This window comes from Centropristis striata, chromosome 10 (assembly GCF_030273125.1).
Source record: "Centropristis striata isolate RG_2023a ecotype Rhode Island chromosome 10, C.striata_1.0, whole genome shotgun sequence".
In the NCBI taxonomy this organism is placed as follows: domain Eukaryota; kingdom Metazoa; phylum Chordata; class Actinopteri; order Perciformes; family Serranidae; genus Centropristis; species Centropristis striata.
Window position 1 is genome coordinate 17,832,715 of NC_081526.1, and position 18,110 is coordinate 17,850,824.

At 38.8% G+C, this 18,110-nt stretch overlaps 1 protein-coding gene across 3 annotated transcripts in view; it reads right to left on the reverse strand.

Moving 5' to 3' along the window:
* The window catches only part of LOC131979532 (protein FAM124A), a 35,455-nt gene that overhangs the window by 5,684 nt on the left and 11,661 nt on the right, over positions 1-18,110 (reverse strand). For 2 of the 3 annotated variants that reach the window (XM_059343551.1, XM_059343549.1), the window contains 2 exons: positions 17,576-17,607; positions 2,804-3,570 (listed from right to left, as the gene is read on the reverse strand). In XM_059343551.1, coding sequence (XP_059199534.1) covers positions 2,804-3,550 — 747 coding nt within the window. In that variant the 5' untranslated portion in view covers positions 3,551-3,570; positions 17,576-17,607. The remainder of the gene's footprint in view (positions 1-2,803; positions 3,571-17,575; positions 17,608-18,110) is intronic. The other variant, XM_059343550.1, reaches the window with a different exon arrangement.

Below are 18,110 nucleotides of genomic sequence, written 5' to 3' on the forward strand. Positions count from 1 at the left end.
GAGTGTAACAAAGCCTCAGTGTTTTTCTCCCTCCTCTCTCTTATTAACCTCCCTCTGTCCCTCTTCTCCTTCTCCCTTCCTCCACAGTCCACTGCCTCCTGTTTCTCTCTCTCTCTCTCTCTCTCTCTCTTCTGCCGACTCTTTCTTCTCGCTCAGGGCTGTGAAGTGGTTGTACGGCTGCATACTTATCTCTCCCACACAGGAAAGAAAGAGGCAGTTGTTGTCGACTGTTGAAGGCTGTGATTTAAAACTTAATGACACTTTAGGGAGGCCATAGAAGCTGAAGAAGTTTCTGTGTGTGTGAGATGCTGCTGTTCAACTGAAGCGGTTTCTGTGCATGTCTGGGTGAAAGCGGGTGTGCCTCCGTCTGCTAATAAGACATGACAGGATCTGTCCAGTTATTCGTGAGGACAACATGCTACAATGTCGGTGAGGAGTCGCAGCAGGGGGTGCTGGGTAATGAGGCTGTTGACATGGTGATGATCAGACCCTCACTCTTGTAAACTTCAGTTATTTTGGGATGAGCCGGGTCAGCCAGAGAGCTGACCACGCCCAGACAAAAAACACCACAAATGAATAGAAATACTTGACTAGACAGTACTGCTGATGGAAGAAATTGTGCGATTTAAGTTCATAAAACTAAAAAATATTCATCTGCTCAGTTTAGTTTTGGCTCTAAGGCTGCAGTTTGATTGTTAATTTATAGTTTATTTGGATTATTGATTCATTATATTTATTTTTTTCCCAAGTAAAAAGTACCAAATATTCCCTTTGTTCTAGTTGCTTAAATGTGAGGATGTGCTGCAGTGTTATCTTATTCAATATGATGGTTAACTGAACATATAACTTGAACAACTGTGTTAGAAAATCTATTTATTTGAACAAGCGTATATATTTCAGGGAAACAGTCAATTCAACTTCCAAATAGCACTTTGCTGCGAAACATCCCATCATAAAGCTTAAAAAATGTGATTCATTTAGTAAGCTGTGAACAGTTGGTTGAAAGAAAAAGATGACACATTTAGAAACTTGATATAACATTAAAGAGTTTGAATTTGTTGACTTTCAGATTCTGCATCACTTTAGGATAAATTTGGTTATATATTCCCAATATATGTATACCTGCAATCAGAGCTTGTCAGCCAATTATTGCTGTGTATGATGTACAAATATAGTTATGGTGTGCAATTTTAAAACACTCTGACCTGACGAAGATCCAAATATGATCGAAACGTTGTTCATGTATTTAAGTTTTGTGGTATCAAGTTGTTTGCAGGTGGAACCTTTTTCTCCACTAGTGCAGTTTTCTGATAGCATCTAATTACTCTCCTTCAAATTGTAATATTTGGAGCCAGACTAAGTATATCATTTAAACAATACTTTGAACTTAAAATAAAAATTCTGAACAAACTGACATTTTTTAAAGGACAAGTTTGATTTTTGTGCTTACTTGCTGACAGTTAAAGTGGATGAGAAGCTTGATACCACTTTCATTTTTGGCCTATGTTTAATGTTTCCAGTCTGTTAAGCGAAGCTAACTCTGCTGGCTGCTACTTGATATTAACCGTATAGACATGACACATGAAGACTCTCTGCCTGCTGCAGCCACGTGTTTGTGTCAGTCATGACACGGTGTAATGCAGCGTGTGGCAGTGCAGACGAGCACATGACTTCAGGCCAGGTGGTGGTTAAGCATCATGCATATGGTCCATTGTCATGACAGATTAGCTTATTGTTTCCCCTCGGTGCTGTTCCAATCCCAGTAATGGACTGCTGCTTTAATCGGCTTGAACTTTCAAAACTACTTATCTGCAAGCAGCCTGCACACATATCCCTCTCTGAAACTGATACCCTCCAAACAAAAACCATTGTGTGTGTGTTCATTCACATGCGTTTTCTAACATCATAAATCTCTACGTGATCGTTGTGAAACAGATGTGAACATGCATACTTTTTACAGTCGGGATGAAGGATGAATGGACGGATGATGATGGATACATATGTGGTCGGATGGAATAAATGGAGCCACAAATTGAGGAGACCTAAAGCGGCTTTGTCTGCGATGTGAGTTTGTTATTTTTGGCTGCAGAGTCTATTTGACAACCCTCTTTCTCTCTTTCTGCTTCTCTTGTTCTTTCACCCCAAACCCCTGACTTCTCTCTCTGTTTCTCCTGTGTAAATACAGATTGCAAATGGTGCAATTCAATTTCACTTTGTTCTTCCTGTCTTTTGTTTCTTATTTTGTCTTGCAAGTTGGTGGTCGCAGTTCTCTGACGGAGGAAAAAAGAATTGATAAAACTGAAGGTAAGACACTGACTTGATCCAAGGAAACTGGGAAAAATATTTTACCTCTTCATCTTATGTTTCAGGAGTTATTTGCATATGTGTTACATGGTTTATTAAAGGCCCTCTGGTACCAAAACACATATCTTTATTCCTCGGCCTATGGACTAATGTTCCATTTAATTTTATTGTAAATTTTGCAGTTTGGGATATCATGATATCTGACAGCTGGTATTGAACTTAATAGTTTAGTGAAGTCGTGTATTTTTTTTAATACTACTTATTAAAAAAACACCAAGCATACGTCCAAAATCATTCTGTATGTTTCATACTGTTCACTCTATTAACTGTCCAGCATTTAAAAAATTTTTTTTTTTTATTATTTAGTTGTTTTTCCTGTCCATTTTTCAGCTTTATTTGAGTAGTGACAGAACATTTTATTTGGGTGTCCCTCAAAGAGTAGAAAAAAAATATGTCATGAACACCCAGAATAATAAACAAGCAATTAAGCTACTCTTACCTGCAGCAGGATCTTGTTCCCATCGTAGTCCTCAGTCTGCCAGCGGACCTCACTGATTGGGCTGCAGGTGTGCGGCAGCAGTGGCACCAGCGTCCCGACATCTCGTACCCTCACCTCCACCACCGCTGACTCCAGCACCACCGGACTCTGACCTCGCGGGAGCCTCTTAAATGACAGCTGGATCTCCATATCCGGGTTGGAGTACACCACAAAGAAGCAAAAGTCCTCCTTCTTCTGTGCCACCCTGCGCTGCAACAGCAGCTTGTAAAGCCGCACCATGTCGACATAGTTTTCATGCCGGCAATAAACAGTAAATCGCACAATTTCCTTCCCGTAATGGACCTGCCGCACGGCCCACAGCGGTGTGCCAGGAGACAGCGTGAAGAAGTCCTGACTGCATGGTGTCAGTGGTAACATCCGTCGGCCATTGCTGACCTTCTCAGTGTGGTGGTAGCGCCAAGGCGGTCTCTGCAGAGTGTGGTGCAACATCAGTAACTGCTCTTCCCCGCCGTACGCCTCCTGGAGGAAGATGATGACCGCCAGCGCTGGCTGGCAGGCTGCGACCAAGCTGCCGTTCTGATGGTGCTTGGCCCTGGAGACGGACGCCCGCTCTGAGACTCGGAAGAGCTGCAGCTCAGGGTGGACCCACGCCAGGACGCCATCAGCAGCACGCTGCAGGGACTTGCCCTGGCCTGGGTCAGCAATGAGGTGGATGCTTACGAGGAAGGGATCCTGGAGCTCGCCCATGGATAACTCACCTCCACATACAACAGCATCAAGACAAGACGAGAGAGGGTGGAGGACGAGGTGACAAGACAAGGAGAGAAATGGAATGAAAGAGACAGGAAAGACAAAATTAAATTATTATCAGCTTGCTGCAACAATTCTAAGTGTTGTTAAGAGCATACAATACAGATAATCTAATCGACTGTAGACAGGTACGGCCAAGGTTGGAGAAAGATTCTTGTTATGGCAATGAAACATGGTTGAGGTTAGGCAACTGAAATTATAACGGTTATTGAAAAATTGCTGCCTCTTACATTCCTTACACAAATGTTTCTATATAAAGTGCACATTACTTTTTTTAGGATGTTTGCCAAAGACCCTCAAAACAACATTTATGATATTCTATTTCTCGTTGCAAAAACGGGACACTGATGGTCACGTGGTTAACATTGTGAAATCAAACTACTCAGTTATGTTTAGGCAAAACTATGATGGCATACTATTGTTCTAACAGCTCAATAGTCAAATAGACACATTCTCCATTGACAAGCTAATGTCCCAAAAAGAAAAAGGAATTTCTTCAAAATTACACTGTCTCCCTGGAGTTTTTTGCCCTTAATATATTAGTGCATTTGGACATAAAGTGGTAGTTGTAACTGTTTCTTAACCACAACCTTTGCTCAATACTCCAGTGTGTATTAACAAACTGTTGGGCTTCGGCCTGGAGGAATGGGTTTGGACTGGCAGGATTCCTGTCAAGTGGAAAATTAGTGGACTACTGGGACATCAGAACAACATGCAATTCCTCAAAACTGCTTGGTTAGGGTTAGGAAAAGAAATTGTCACATAATCTAATGTCTTATGACAATAAACAAGGCTAAAATAAATCAAAGAAGACTCTTTGCTGCATTTGGGACACAAACAGGTCTTGTGAGTGAACATCTTGATTTTGTTTGAACTATCCAATGACCCCAACCTCTGCAGAATTTGTTGCACATACTCCATCACCTGAAGTTATGGTCTAACTAACAAACTTAAATAATGGTTGTAATAAGCTGCTTGCACAAATGGCCTATATGGTTGTTTTGACTTTAAGATAATCTGTTTTTCCTGCACTGACACTGAAAGTCGAAAGTCCCAGACTTGTCCAAAATGAATGATATAATATGAACCATTCTAGGCTGATTCTTGTCCAACCTTTTCTCTTCTTTGTTTACCTCTTTGTTCATATTTCCCTGTCCTTTCCCTCCCTCCTTCCCACAGACCTCTCACTCCCATCCTTCTCCATTTCACTCGTCCACATACAACTCAGTCGTTCTCCCAATTTCTGTTTACCTTTCTCCCCCTCTCTAAGCCTCCCTCCTCTCTCTCCTTTCCAGCAGACCCATGTGGAGCAGGGCTCCTCTGTGGGGGCTCATTAGTGCCATTAGGAGATCATTACTGAAGCCCAGAGGAATGTTTCAGACCACAGCAGGAGCGATGCATTCAGGTGTAGCCTCCCCCTGAACCCCTGACCTGGAAAAGCACCCTGGCACAGGTAATGCAACACTATTACTTAAATGTTCCCAAACACAGTCATATGTAGCCTGTGTTTTCATTCCTGCATGTTACATGTACACACTCACACCATATCTCCTCATCGCCATGTTCTCTCATTTTCCTACGGTCTTTATCCGACTTCTCTGGGGACTTGTCCCATTTCGTCTGTGCTTTGAGGCAGTTTGGGAAAGGACACGCAGTCTTCTTGTCCCTGGCACAGACAACTGTTTGGCTGTTGCCAGAATGCCTCCATGAAACAGAGAGGCCAAACAGGGACAAGTTTGGTCTCATGAGTCCCGTTGGCCTTTTCAAAAGGCCACTTTCTACTTGACCAGAGGGGTGACATTTTCTAAATGTTAAGATCAAGTTACGGGGAAACATTGCTGAAAAGGTGGACATGAGAGGCTTAACGATACAGGGTCCAGAATGATACACAAGACAAGGGTCTGCAGTGTTTGATTAACTTCAAATGTTTCTCACAAAGTTTGAATGATAATAAAGTGTGATGAGGTATAAAATGTGCAAAAAATATTTTTTGAATTTTTGACCATTTGTTAGTTTTGTTTACTACTACTACTACTGTTTACTACTTCTATTAGGTTGTAAAATAAAAATGGGACCATTTAAAAAAAGTTGTTTCTCCATTAAGTTGAATTTCTTTCTTCAACTTGGTGTAAAAGAGGTGAAAGTAACAATATAGAAGATCCCTATTTCCGTGTCTTTGGTGATAAATTCTAATTGCAGGTCTTTCACTTATTTTTAAAGTTTCATAATCTGTAGTCATTGCTCTTTTCTTTCTTTTATTGACGCGTTAACTCAACGCTAGCAGAGACTGGGAAAAAACAGCACACTGCCTCACATTCACATGTTTGTTTGTTTTTTCATTTTATTTGTTTCTTTTTTAGTTGCTTGTTTGAACTATATTTGCTAGAGATAGACCGATATATTGGCCAGCTGATATATCTCGGCCGATATTTGCGTCTTTTACTTTTATCGGCATCGGCCGATACGTGCGTGTGTTTGCCGGTCAATTAGCCCATTTCACTGAGCTAACAAATAAAATGTATTATTATTTGATGTAAATAAAAAAGAGTAATACTAATTAAAAAGGAATAAAAATAACTCATATCCATAAATCTTAATTGAAAAAAAAATATATATAACTTAAGTCAACAAAACTGCCATTATCATGAAAAATGTTTAAATTTGCCAAATTTTAAAGATGTAATCACATAATCCTTGACAATGTAACTATAACACTTATTCATATATAATCTGGGTTTATAATAGTTACTTATTTTTAAAAAAATCATTCAATCAAATTATGTAATCCTAATTACAAGTAACCCAACCCTGTGAACTTTATATACAGCTTCTGTTGGTTGAAACTGTTACAAACGAGACGAGACAGATTCAATTAGGAAAGGAAATCAGAGTTAATAAGCGCTTCAATATTGGATTCAAATTCAATAAAATGCCATTAAAACCCCAAGTGTCCTCATGTGGCTGAAGAGATAAATACAGCTGGATCAAGAAGAGTCCAGTGCAGGTTTAAGCAGGATGCCAGGGCACAGACGCCCTGACGCACACAGGGCACCGTGCTCTTTATCGACCGCCTGATTGATCCCATTAGAATCAGTGTCTGTCTCCCTGACAAGTAGCTGGCATCAAGACACCAAACACAGGGATGATAGGGATCTTTAAGTGTATTTACAGCACATTGTCCTGTCACACAGACAGCATGACTGAACCGACTGAAGTCGATCCTTCAGAAGTCAGAACATGAAACAGGAACTTTTGTCCAAACTGTTTGACTTCTGTCTCAGTAATCTTGGTTTGGTCAGTTCAACTCAGTTTCTTCCTCTTACATTTTTAATTTCATTTAACTCTTTTTATTACCTCAGCCAAGGAGGATTGTTTGTCTGTTTGTCAGCCGGATTACAGAAAAACTTCTGGCCGGATTTTATATGTAACTTAATAAAACATTATGAGATAGGGCATGGCCTTGGCAGAAGTCAGCACTCAGCTTGCTTATTTGTCTATTTTTCTCTCCTATGACTTTTCTTCACCTGCCTTTGTCCATATTTCTCCTCATCTCTCTAAAATTCTTGGGAGTGTGTAACTAAAATGACTCAGGGATTAAAGAAGATTCTAAGTTTGGGTCAGGATCGAGGTTGCAGACACAGAGAGGGCAACACAGACACGTTTATTTCTGTCTGATCGCATTACAATCAGTGTATATCTCCTCTAACAGACTGTATATATCTCCTTTAGTAGACCTCAAACCACTGTCTGAAACACATGGATCATTGGTATCCAATGGGATATTTTTAACTTAAGATACACAAATATTCATATTCAAGAACATCATTATTGCCAACATTTAAAGGCTCACATGCATCTAAAGTACACAATACATTTAGAGTACTATCTGACAAACTTGACCACATTCAAGCACAAATATTCTTAGAGGCATGGACTTTCTAATGTCTGTGCTGCATCATTACCCATCACTCTGTCAACAACATACTTATTTTTAGCTTAAGAAGATGGTCAATTTGCAAAGTCATCTGTCTGCCATCACACACTTAGAAACTCTATCTGTATGTCCTGTGACTTTTGCAACCATTGCTAACGTGTAGAAAAACAAAACTTGTTTGAGATTTTCTGTAGAGCAGGAAGGGAAGATAACAAGTCCAACATGCATATAGAACCAAAAAGTCAGACACATTTTTGCTGAACTTTGTTGTTTAAGATGCATTTGTCTCTCCTGCTTTCTCTTAATACATGTTTTTAATTCAATTATATTACAGTAAATAAAGACATAAAATGGTATTGTATGTCTATTAATTCTAATAGATTATTATAATATATAATATAGAATATTAATTCTATTAATTGGACTCCTTGTTGTTTCAGGTGTGAATTGCCATGCTTCTGTTTCCTATGTTTAAGATAAAAACCTTAATTTTGATGTACGCTACACCTTTAGCTTATAGGCTTTGATCATAATTGTCTTGGGGGTGTTAAACCCAGGTTGCAGTGACAGTGCCCCAACAAAATAGATAGCGGAGGGGGATGTGACCAATGACGGGCTTTTATTATCCAGTAAATGCATGCATACCGGTAAATCGTTTACAGGATTAAGAATCACCATATTGGCAGATTTAAGTGATGAAAGAATACTGAATAGTTTAATGTAACTTATCTGCTGTTAAAGCATGTTTTATAAATTCTAAATTCAGTCGTCTCACTAAAGCATCTTTCACAAATGCAACATAAAACCCATTCAGCAGCCACAAGGTGCTGTGTGGGTTTTATAGTACACCTAACTAAAAGATAAAACTCACTACCTTGTACTTTAAAGCTGGTGCTTTCCTCAAGCAATAAGGTTTAATGGTGAGCTGGCACAGAGGAGAATAAATTGGAGATTAAATCGCCCCAATGCTGTGAAGGGAATGAAGGGGGTTTGTGTGTAAAGCTCTGGAGGAGTGCGTCTCTAAGCTCTTAATCCACTCGAGTCTTCAAGCTGAAGCTGATGTTCTGACTCGACTGACTACGTACACACACTCGTGCATGTGCACAACAATCTGCAACGCACACAAAAAATTTGATTTCTAGAGGAGTGTCTTCTCTCATTCTCACAGACTTTTACCTTCGCTCTGAGTGTTAACTGGCAACACATGCTCGCAGCCATACGCACGGATTATGACGTGAGATAAAACAACCCCTGCACATATGAGAGTGATTAGCAGCAAAAACTCAAGTACGGCCTCTGTGTGTGTGTGTGTGTGTGTGTGTGTGTGTGTGTGTCACAGCTTCAGCTTGCTTGGCCCTCAGTGTAAGTCAAAATAACTGAAGGAGGAAATTCAAGCTGGGGGCCCCTTTTTGTCGTCTGGTGAAAAAGAAAGAAAAAAAATAATTCAAGTTCCAACGCTCATACGTCGGTTTGAACGGTGCCAAGGAAATTAAAATGTAAAGTCTTGACTATAGTAAGTTCTGTATGTTCAGTTTAATTATTTCAAAAGTTAAACAGACATTTTACAGATTGTGCAAAGTTACTGAAATCAAACGAGCCAAATCGTCACACTTGGTGATGTTTTCCTTCATCATGATCACCTTTATCATGAAGTAAAATATTGTCCAGTTTCTTTTCACTGCCAGTTCCACATTCACCACCCTGCAGCTGGAAATAGTCCTCCAACAAATGGACAATTTTCCATTATAATGTTTGCTAAAAACCACATTGCCCAGCGGTTTTAGGAAAATACTGAGCCTGTTTTAAAGATGTATATCTTTAACAGGAACAAGGCAGGTTACAGAAGCACTGAGAGACAGACTAACACATAGTTGGTTTTCCCCTTTTCATGTGATTTACTGACAATACAAAAAAAAATCAAGAACTCCTCCAATTTTATCCATAAAGCAGTTCTCATATGACAAAGACTTTAAAGTGAGAACACCGCCAACCTTAAAGTTTCACACAAGATAAAAGCAAATCAGATCAAAATGTGGAGCAGCTGTTTTCTGGCTGTTGGTTTCAAACTTAAGAATTAGTCAGATTAGATAAATTACGACGGACTGTTGTGGGGAAAGATTAGAAGGGGGAGCTTAGAGAGGAGACCAAAGCCAGTCAACAGGGCGAGTCCAAGTTCATACATGTCATGTGGCCTTTAGTGTCCAAAGGGACCAGGAGAGAGCGACTTGGCTTAGAGGGACAACATGCTGAAGAGGTGTCGGTGCTATGACCCTATTTAACTCCATGTGTTTAATACAAACAGACAACATAAATGCGATCAGGCTGAACACTTTAATTTTCTTGAGAACAACAAGGTAAAAAATATTTTGAGAGCTAGTAATCGGAAACAGCTGATTTATTAACTCAGCTGATCCGTTACTTAACCGTGAATGTTTTGAGTTCACTTACTTTTTGAAGTTTTAGTTTACCCATATGTAACAAATAAACCTCTACCAGGAGAAAGTGATGCCAGCCTACCTGGTCTCTTTGGTCCTTTTGGTAAAACAATAGTGCTGCACAGCTGACGACATAGCTGCTGGCCAGAGGTGACAAACACTCAGGTACAATGTTAGAAGTTATGATGTAATGTTGTCTAATATTTTATATCTATGGTAAACACCCTCAAATTAACAGAGCCATCAGCTGAATTAAAGAAAAAACTACTCAAACCTGTTTTTCTTTCTATTTAAAGACACCTGATCCGAAAGGGACCCTTGTACATTCAGACTTGGTCCTGAAAAGATCTGAGGATCTGATCCAAAAGGAGGTTTACCCCAAACAAAGAAAACACTGGCAGCATGAAACACCCCCATTTAAAGAAGCAGCCAAAGGTCAGAAAGGGTACAAATGGTCTAGAAATAAAGTTCACATGCACCATCCTGTAGAAACAATATGTGCAGGATCCACTTGCATGCACCCAAGTATGAGGCATATTGGAACATAGAGCAGCAGCAACAACTCATACTCATGAACTCATAAAAACATCTAACTTCCACCTCATGTTTCATTTTAAACCCAATGTGCTGGAGTGCAGTGCAAAACAACAAAAACATTTCACCCTGCAACTGCTTACTACTACTTAGACTTCCCTCAGTGAGCACACACACACACAAATTCATTAACATCAAGAGCCCACAACAAGGCTGACAGACAAAACTGCTTCAATTAAACCATTTACAAAACAGCTGACTGCTGCGTTTTCAGCTGCAATCACAGCCTCACAGTCCAAACCCCATTTTGGAGGGTGCACATTTGGAAACACTTAATCCAAGCTGTCTTATGGCAGAGCCAGGAGCTCATACTGGGGAGAAAGCACTGTGTGTGTGTGTGTGTGCTGAGCTGTTACGGGTGGTCCTTGATCCATCAGGTGCTATTCAAACTGAAAGTGCCTTGGCTGACATCGCTGCGAGTGGTTTGGCGTGGAAAAGGATACTCAGCACTGTCCTTCTAACACAGGCAAGTGCGTCATCGTCCCCAGTGGATGCAAGTCAGTGCAGATGAAAGGCAGAGAAGTAGCGAACGCTCAGATCGCACTTAAACAAAAGCGTAATATTCAACACATTCTCTGTCATACATTAAGGTACTGATACTGAAATTTGACATCATTCGATCATTCTGTCCCCTTTTATAGAGAATTGGGAGTTGTGGGCAGTGGATTTTTAGGGGGAGATAGCAGGTCAACAATATATACCAAATAGAGATGTGCACATCTGGAAGCTGCAGGGATCTGAAGATTATTTTGAGATTCAGCCCAGCACTGTGTGTCAAGGTATTCATAAATCATAAATCATAAAATCCCTCAAAAAAGCGGCTCAGTTAAACCTATTAAGGTGTATAAGGGTTCAGCATTTGGCTTTCTGAAGTCTGTTTTCATGCTCAACTATGTCTCGTAAGCTGTTGCAGCAGCAATTGCTGTCTTGACACATTTGGTGCTGAATTAGGCATTTGTTCTTTTTTTTGAGAATGGATAAAAATCACATATACTCATTTCTTATTTTATTATTACTTTTTTGCATTAGTATTATTGATTTCATTATCATGTATATTATTTATTTTAAATATATTAATATAGTTATTAATATAATAAAACTGTACTGTATCAACAGCATAAATGCCTACATATGCACACATTTATTTTATTTATTTATTTTAAAAATATTTTTCCATCTCCTGTCTCACCATTTATCTTACTATACCAGCATTTGTAAAAACAATGTGCTAAGTAGATGTCAAAAAGTGTAAGTGAATTTGTATTTTTGAATAAAAAGAATAAAATAATAAAAACAAGAGAATGGATAAAAATGGCAAAAAAAAAAAAATCCCTCCTATACAAATACAACACAAAAAATGAGATGTACATGGATGGTTTCAGGCCAAGCCCTCAAAGTAAAACTAGAAAAATAAAGTATGTTAAAAATCTTAAACATAAAACCTAAAGCACCTTTATTTCTTCCAGTTCCTATGCGTTTATCTGTCTCCTGCACTTTTCACCAGTGTAAGTATTAAATCCACTGCCCTGATTTACAACAGCGTGGGTCATGTACAAATTTTGGAGAGAGGATTTGGAGAAACTTGCATGGACATGTGGTCCTGGTTCTGCTAATCTGCTGCCTGTCTGAGCTGAAATAACAAGAGCAGGGCCTCAGGACTTATCTGATACACAGGCAGCCTGGACCGGCCGAGTGTTTCGCTGTCATCATTTCACCGCTGACAACTTGACGAGTATGATTAATTTAACCTGAGATACAGACAAAGATACATTACAAAGACTGTATACTTTCAGATGAACTTTTTCCATACTGGTGGTCAGTGGCGAGCCGTGACCAAAGGACTGAGAACCAAAGACTAGACTAAACCCATTAGTGATACTTTTTATTACCAGCACTTTCGCTGTTATAGCTATTAAATAAACTGAAATCACATTCTGTAAATACTTCTCTCTGTGGTTTTCATTGCTACTGGCAGAGTCTGCCTTTTCTCAGTGATTCAAATTGCTTACTGAAACACAAAAATACACTGTTACTGATTTTAATTTTATCTAATTGATAACAGCTCCTTTGTTTACTGTATACTCTTCCACAACTGTATCAGAGATGTACAAATTTCCTGCTGATGCAAACCAAAAACATTTCCCACCACTCCATGTTCTTTTTAAGAGCTCGAGCTCGAGCCAGAGCTAGTTTGTTTAAAAGGGTTATTAACGAGCAAACATCTGCTGGTGACGGACTGATCCCTGAAAATATAAACTCCTGATATCGACGTCACTCCCAGGCTTTTGTTTGACGACTATCAATCCTGTCTGGACCTCTGTGCTACAAAAGACTCAGTGAACTGTTCAATATGCTGATGCATATTTATTTTATTCAATGTTTGGAAATCTTCCTTTCATTTCTGATTACTTTCTCAGGAAGAAATATTCCCCCAGTCTTTTGTTTTGCTTACCATTACCTGCAAAATTTGGACACTCTGAATCTATCTCTTGTTTTCTTTTCATCTCTCATCCAAGTTTTTCTCTTTTGGATGCTGACTGTGGTGTAAATTTTCATGAGTCTACATCTGTGCCTAATAAATACATCTACAGTGTGACAAATAATTTCACCCCGTCACCCCGATATTTGTGTTTGTGTCTCTGCTCGACATCTTTGTGGTGGAACCGTCTGACCTCTGCATAGTTTAAAACCTCATTGCGGCCAAAAAACATTAATTACTCTGACAGCCGACCCCCCTCGGACTTACATGCATGTACAAACACATGCAGGAACCCACTGGGGGCAGGGTCACAGGTCACTCACACTGAACGGACACTCAGCTGCTGTGACCATTTGAAAGTGAGGTCATGTGATTAAGTGTTTGGGGTGGAGCTCAGCTGAAACCTCTTGAATTAAAACCTATTTACCTCCTATTGAACCTCAAAAGATGGTGCACAGCAGCAGCTGCACATGGCAGAAAGGACAGATTACACTTTGTTTTCAGTCCAAATGTTGCATGAAATCCTCGCAACCACAATGTCCACTTCTTGACTTTAACTCTGAGTGATAAAAATAAATATTACACATGCCTTTGCATTTATTAAAGACTACATATACCTTCCAGACTCCACAGAGACTTTAGCTACTTTTTTCCTCATGCTGAAGTGGCAGTGGTACAGTACAAATATTAGAAATAGGGTGTAATTTATTCCATTTTCCAGACTGGCTTCAATCTTTAACACTGTAAAAACTACACTGTAGGATTTTAAACTACATTTTTAATCTAGCCGGGTTTGTTTAGTGTATAAAACTGCAATTCATTCAAGTGAATGTCACTTCCCTTGTCTTGATAAGCTATTTTATCCACATATTCTATGTTGTGCTGCACTATAGTGAAGAAATGTTACATTTTTTATTTTTAGACTAATTACTTTATACGTTTGAACTCCACAGTGGTGCTTAAAGTTCAGTGATATACAATACTGTGCAAAAGTTTTAGGCAGGTGTGAAACATGCTGTTAAATAAGTATGTTTTGAAAAATAAAAATGTTAATATTTTATTTGTATCAATTAACAAAATGAGTGAACAGAAGAAAAATCTAAATCAAACAATATTTGGTGTGACCACCCTTTGCCTTCAAAGCAGCATCAAATCTTCTAGACATTTTTCCACAGACTTTTCCACAGTACTGTATAGTTTATTTATTGTCAACATATCCTATGAAAAGACCAAAACAAACAATAAAATGATCCTATAACAACATTTCAGCATTTTTTACAGTATTTTGGGTGTTTCCAAAGCCTGACAAATCCTTTCCTTGTGCCATAAAACTACAATACAGTCCATAAACTATTAAAACGCACTGTTGCACTGGTTGACACGTTCTTTCATTACAAAGAACACACACATTGTACTTTATTTTGACTCAATCCCACATACACCATCCTGCTGCCAGAAATACCCACTAAAGCACCTAATTCAGATTAAAGCACCACATAAAATAGTCCCCAACCAATGCACTATTTCCTCCTGTGAGGCAGCTGTTTAGGGAAATACCAAGCCCTTTTTGTAAATGAAAACGCTGACTTTTTTTTAAAGATTAATTCAGAGGGAAGGGAAGTCAGTATGTATGGAGAGTTGCTCTTACACCATGTTGGCTTTGGTTCTCATTGTTGTCTTTTTATTGTAGTTAAACTCAGATAATCTGTGTCTGTGTTTTCAGTTTCACAAAATCATTTGAAATATTCTTTGCTTACTATACTGGTGTTCTTTTCTTGATAACATCAAGTTCTGATAAATTACAGAACATTTCTCATGTTTTTTAATTGGGTTTTCAACCTGTTGTTTCTAAACCTCATCTTCACTCGTGAAGGTGCTCAGTCACTAATATTTATAGACTCACTGGCATTTTAATGCTGGTCAAATTTAGATTTAACACATTGATGAAGTTTCAATTTTAATCCATTTTAATCCCTCCAGTTTGTGTTACATAGGACCTGCAGCAGAATATAACCCTGGTCATAATGATGTTGGTGTTTCAACATGATATCAGTCAGTCTGCAGGGGTTTTATGGCCGGTCTGATCTGAGGTCAAAGGTCAGGGGTTAAGACCACCTGTATAAACATAACTTCATTCTCTACCAGAACCTAAATATACTTCTGAGAAGGCAGGAGAGTGATGCTGTGTGACACAGACATGCATGAATAGAAACACACACACACACACACACACACAGAGGACAAAAACAAGGCAGCCACACACAGCGCTGAGACAGATGACTTCTCTACATTCACATCTTTGGAAAATCTGTCACCACAGCAGTTTGCGTCCATCTGTCCCGTACTTTCTGCTCTCATCTTAATGTGAGTTTGATGAATAAGCGGAGGCTGCTACTTTAACTTTGACGAAATCTGTGTGTAGGCTGTGTAGTTGTATGGTTTGTAATTGTGGTCACACTTTGCCATAAACTGTATTTAAAGTTCTTGTGTTTTCTGACAATGTGCATGTTTTGTTCCCATCGTGACCTCCGGAGACAATAGTGGGCAGAAGTGCATCAGATACAGGAAAGACAAAGGAAACATGAGGGAAGGGCCAAACTAGACACTGCTGAATCACTCACTGTGTGTGTGTGTGTGTGTGTGTGTGTGTGTGTGTGTGTGTGTGTGTGTCAGTGGTCCTATACTTCCTGATGTTTGGGTGGGATAACGCAGCTTCCTGTATACCAGATTAATGGGCTAATATTGGATATAATCCTCCCATTGTGACGAGCCGGAGACCTGGCAGCCGGACTGGGGAGAGGTCATGACCTCTGCAAACACAGGGCTTTAGCATCATACACACATTCACACTAAACTACACACACACTGAATATACAAAAGCACTCAGCAGAAAGTGAAGACCTCATAATTCAAGCACTATTATACTTATAACCCTTTAGGCACAAACATATGAAATAGCTGATTAGGAAGCTGATTTTGTGATAATGCACGAAACTTTGCATACTTGAACTCCGATATTTTTATCAATTTTAATGAAACCTAATCAATAGTAACAAAAGAATATCAGAACATCATATTTTATCTCTGACATTTGTCTTCAGAGTCATAATATGGTTCCAAAATCAGGATTACACAAGTTATCACAAAAAGCTGAAATGAAATACTGCAATTTAAAAGCCAGCACAGATAGTTTTGTCCACATTACTCCTCCCTGAAAGCAAAATTCCATTTTATATCAACTTGTTTAAATCCCTTCATTATGATAATATTGTATTCATCCTGCAACTTATTTCTGACATCTGTGAATATAGCAACATCTTTACAAAGTGAGCTGGATTAAGAAACACAGGCAATCAGATGATGGGGCGGATTGTATACAAGGCAAGAGTTTATCCAGATTATCAAAATCGCAATCCAGATTATCGGGCAATCAACTGCATAGAAAGTACATTAAGTAAAGCAGGAAGTTGGTCTGTAAACTGCGATGAATAATTTTAATTTTACTGCTTTTTAGTTTCTCTTATAAAAAAGTTTGAGCTATCAGGAGGTTTGTCTTACTGCTCATGTTTCTTGTCCATGTTTTAAGCGATGTTGCTGCAGTCCCAGCATTCAAAAATGCTCCTTGATTAGGTAGTTTTAGGTCATTTTAGTAGGGAGCAGGGCCCAGGCTGTTCTTATTAACTGTTCATAGTTTAAACTAGGAAAGTAATGCACTAAAATTTTGTACCTGCGTCCAGTACTTATGTACTGAGGTAGAACCCAAACCATAATCTTTTACCTAACATTTACCAGGCTACTTTGTTGCCTGAATCTAACCAATTTGTTCAGTTTCACAACATTAACCATGTGTTTAAAACAGCAACTGTGAGACAGTTTCACAACATTTAACGGTGACATTTCATAAGATATCATGCAAACCATTCATGATGATATGTAGCATTAGTTAACCTAAATGCCATTACAGAAACACTATCATTGGTTAACAAGTACATCATATATTGCATTGATTACACACAAATGTTATGGTTGTTTGCTTGTGGTTTTCATCAGATTTTCCAGGAAAACCATTCAGTGTTGATGCAATCTAAAAAAAAGCCTGAGGGGATAACTTCTTTACCTAATAACAATCAAGGTAAATTATTAATATCAGAAGAAATTTTGCTTGTACTTGGCCAGAAATGAATTCATTTTCATTTCACTTTAATGCCCCATCAAAATGAATGTTTATCGTTTGATTACCTGTGCAATTTACTATATCAAATGCGCACCAGTGTCTAGCATGTACCATCACAGTAAGGGTAAAGTGGAAGTAGGAAGAAAATATTGATTACTCAAGCAATTTACAAAAAAGACTCCCTAAAACCTGCTGCAGGCCATACGGAGCACTAAATACACAGAAACAATCCTCCCCTGAGAGTGGATTTAATTTGTCAGCGTGTATTAGGGAGATAAAGTCCTGGGCCTGAGCTGTGTGTGTTTTCAGTCACTGCTATGCTTTATGTCGCCATTCGTTTACTTACTGCTGGTTGAGGACAAGGGACTGTAATCAGACCTGCAGAGGACGACAGGAAAGAGTGAGAGAGGCAAAGTGGACAAAGAGAAAAAAAGAGAGGACAAGAAACAGAAAGAGGAGACAGGAGTTTATGTTACAGTATGAAGTACAATCAACATGATTTACAGGACGACACACTCCTATTTCAAATAAAGTGCTGACAGCTGGCTAAACAGAAGAGGTACAACTGGAAAAGGTCACACAGACATTTTAACTTGTATTCCACACCATTTCAGAGGACAATCTATAGATGCTTTTACTTTTTTTCTACAGTGGACAGCTGTCATTATTAGATCATTTGCAGATTAAAATTGTTGGATAAAAGTAGTCAAAGTTATCCCCATCTCAAAGAGCCAGGACGCTCCTTATACACTTATGCATCAGTTTGATAATCCATCAATATAATTTATATATAAATATTAGCACTGCATTGTTTAACCTTTATATTGTCTTCCTGGCTACTGTTCAATGTTTTCCTCTAGGATGTATAAAATCATCAAATC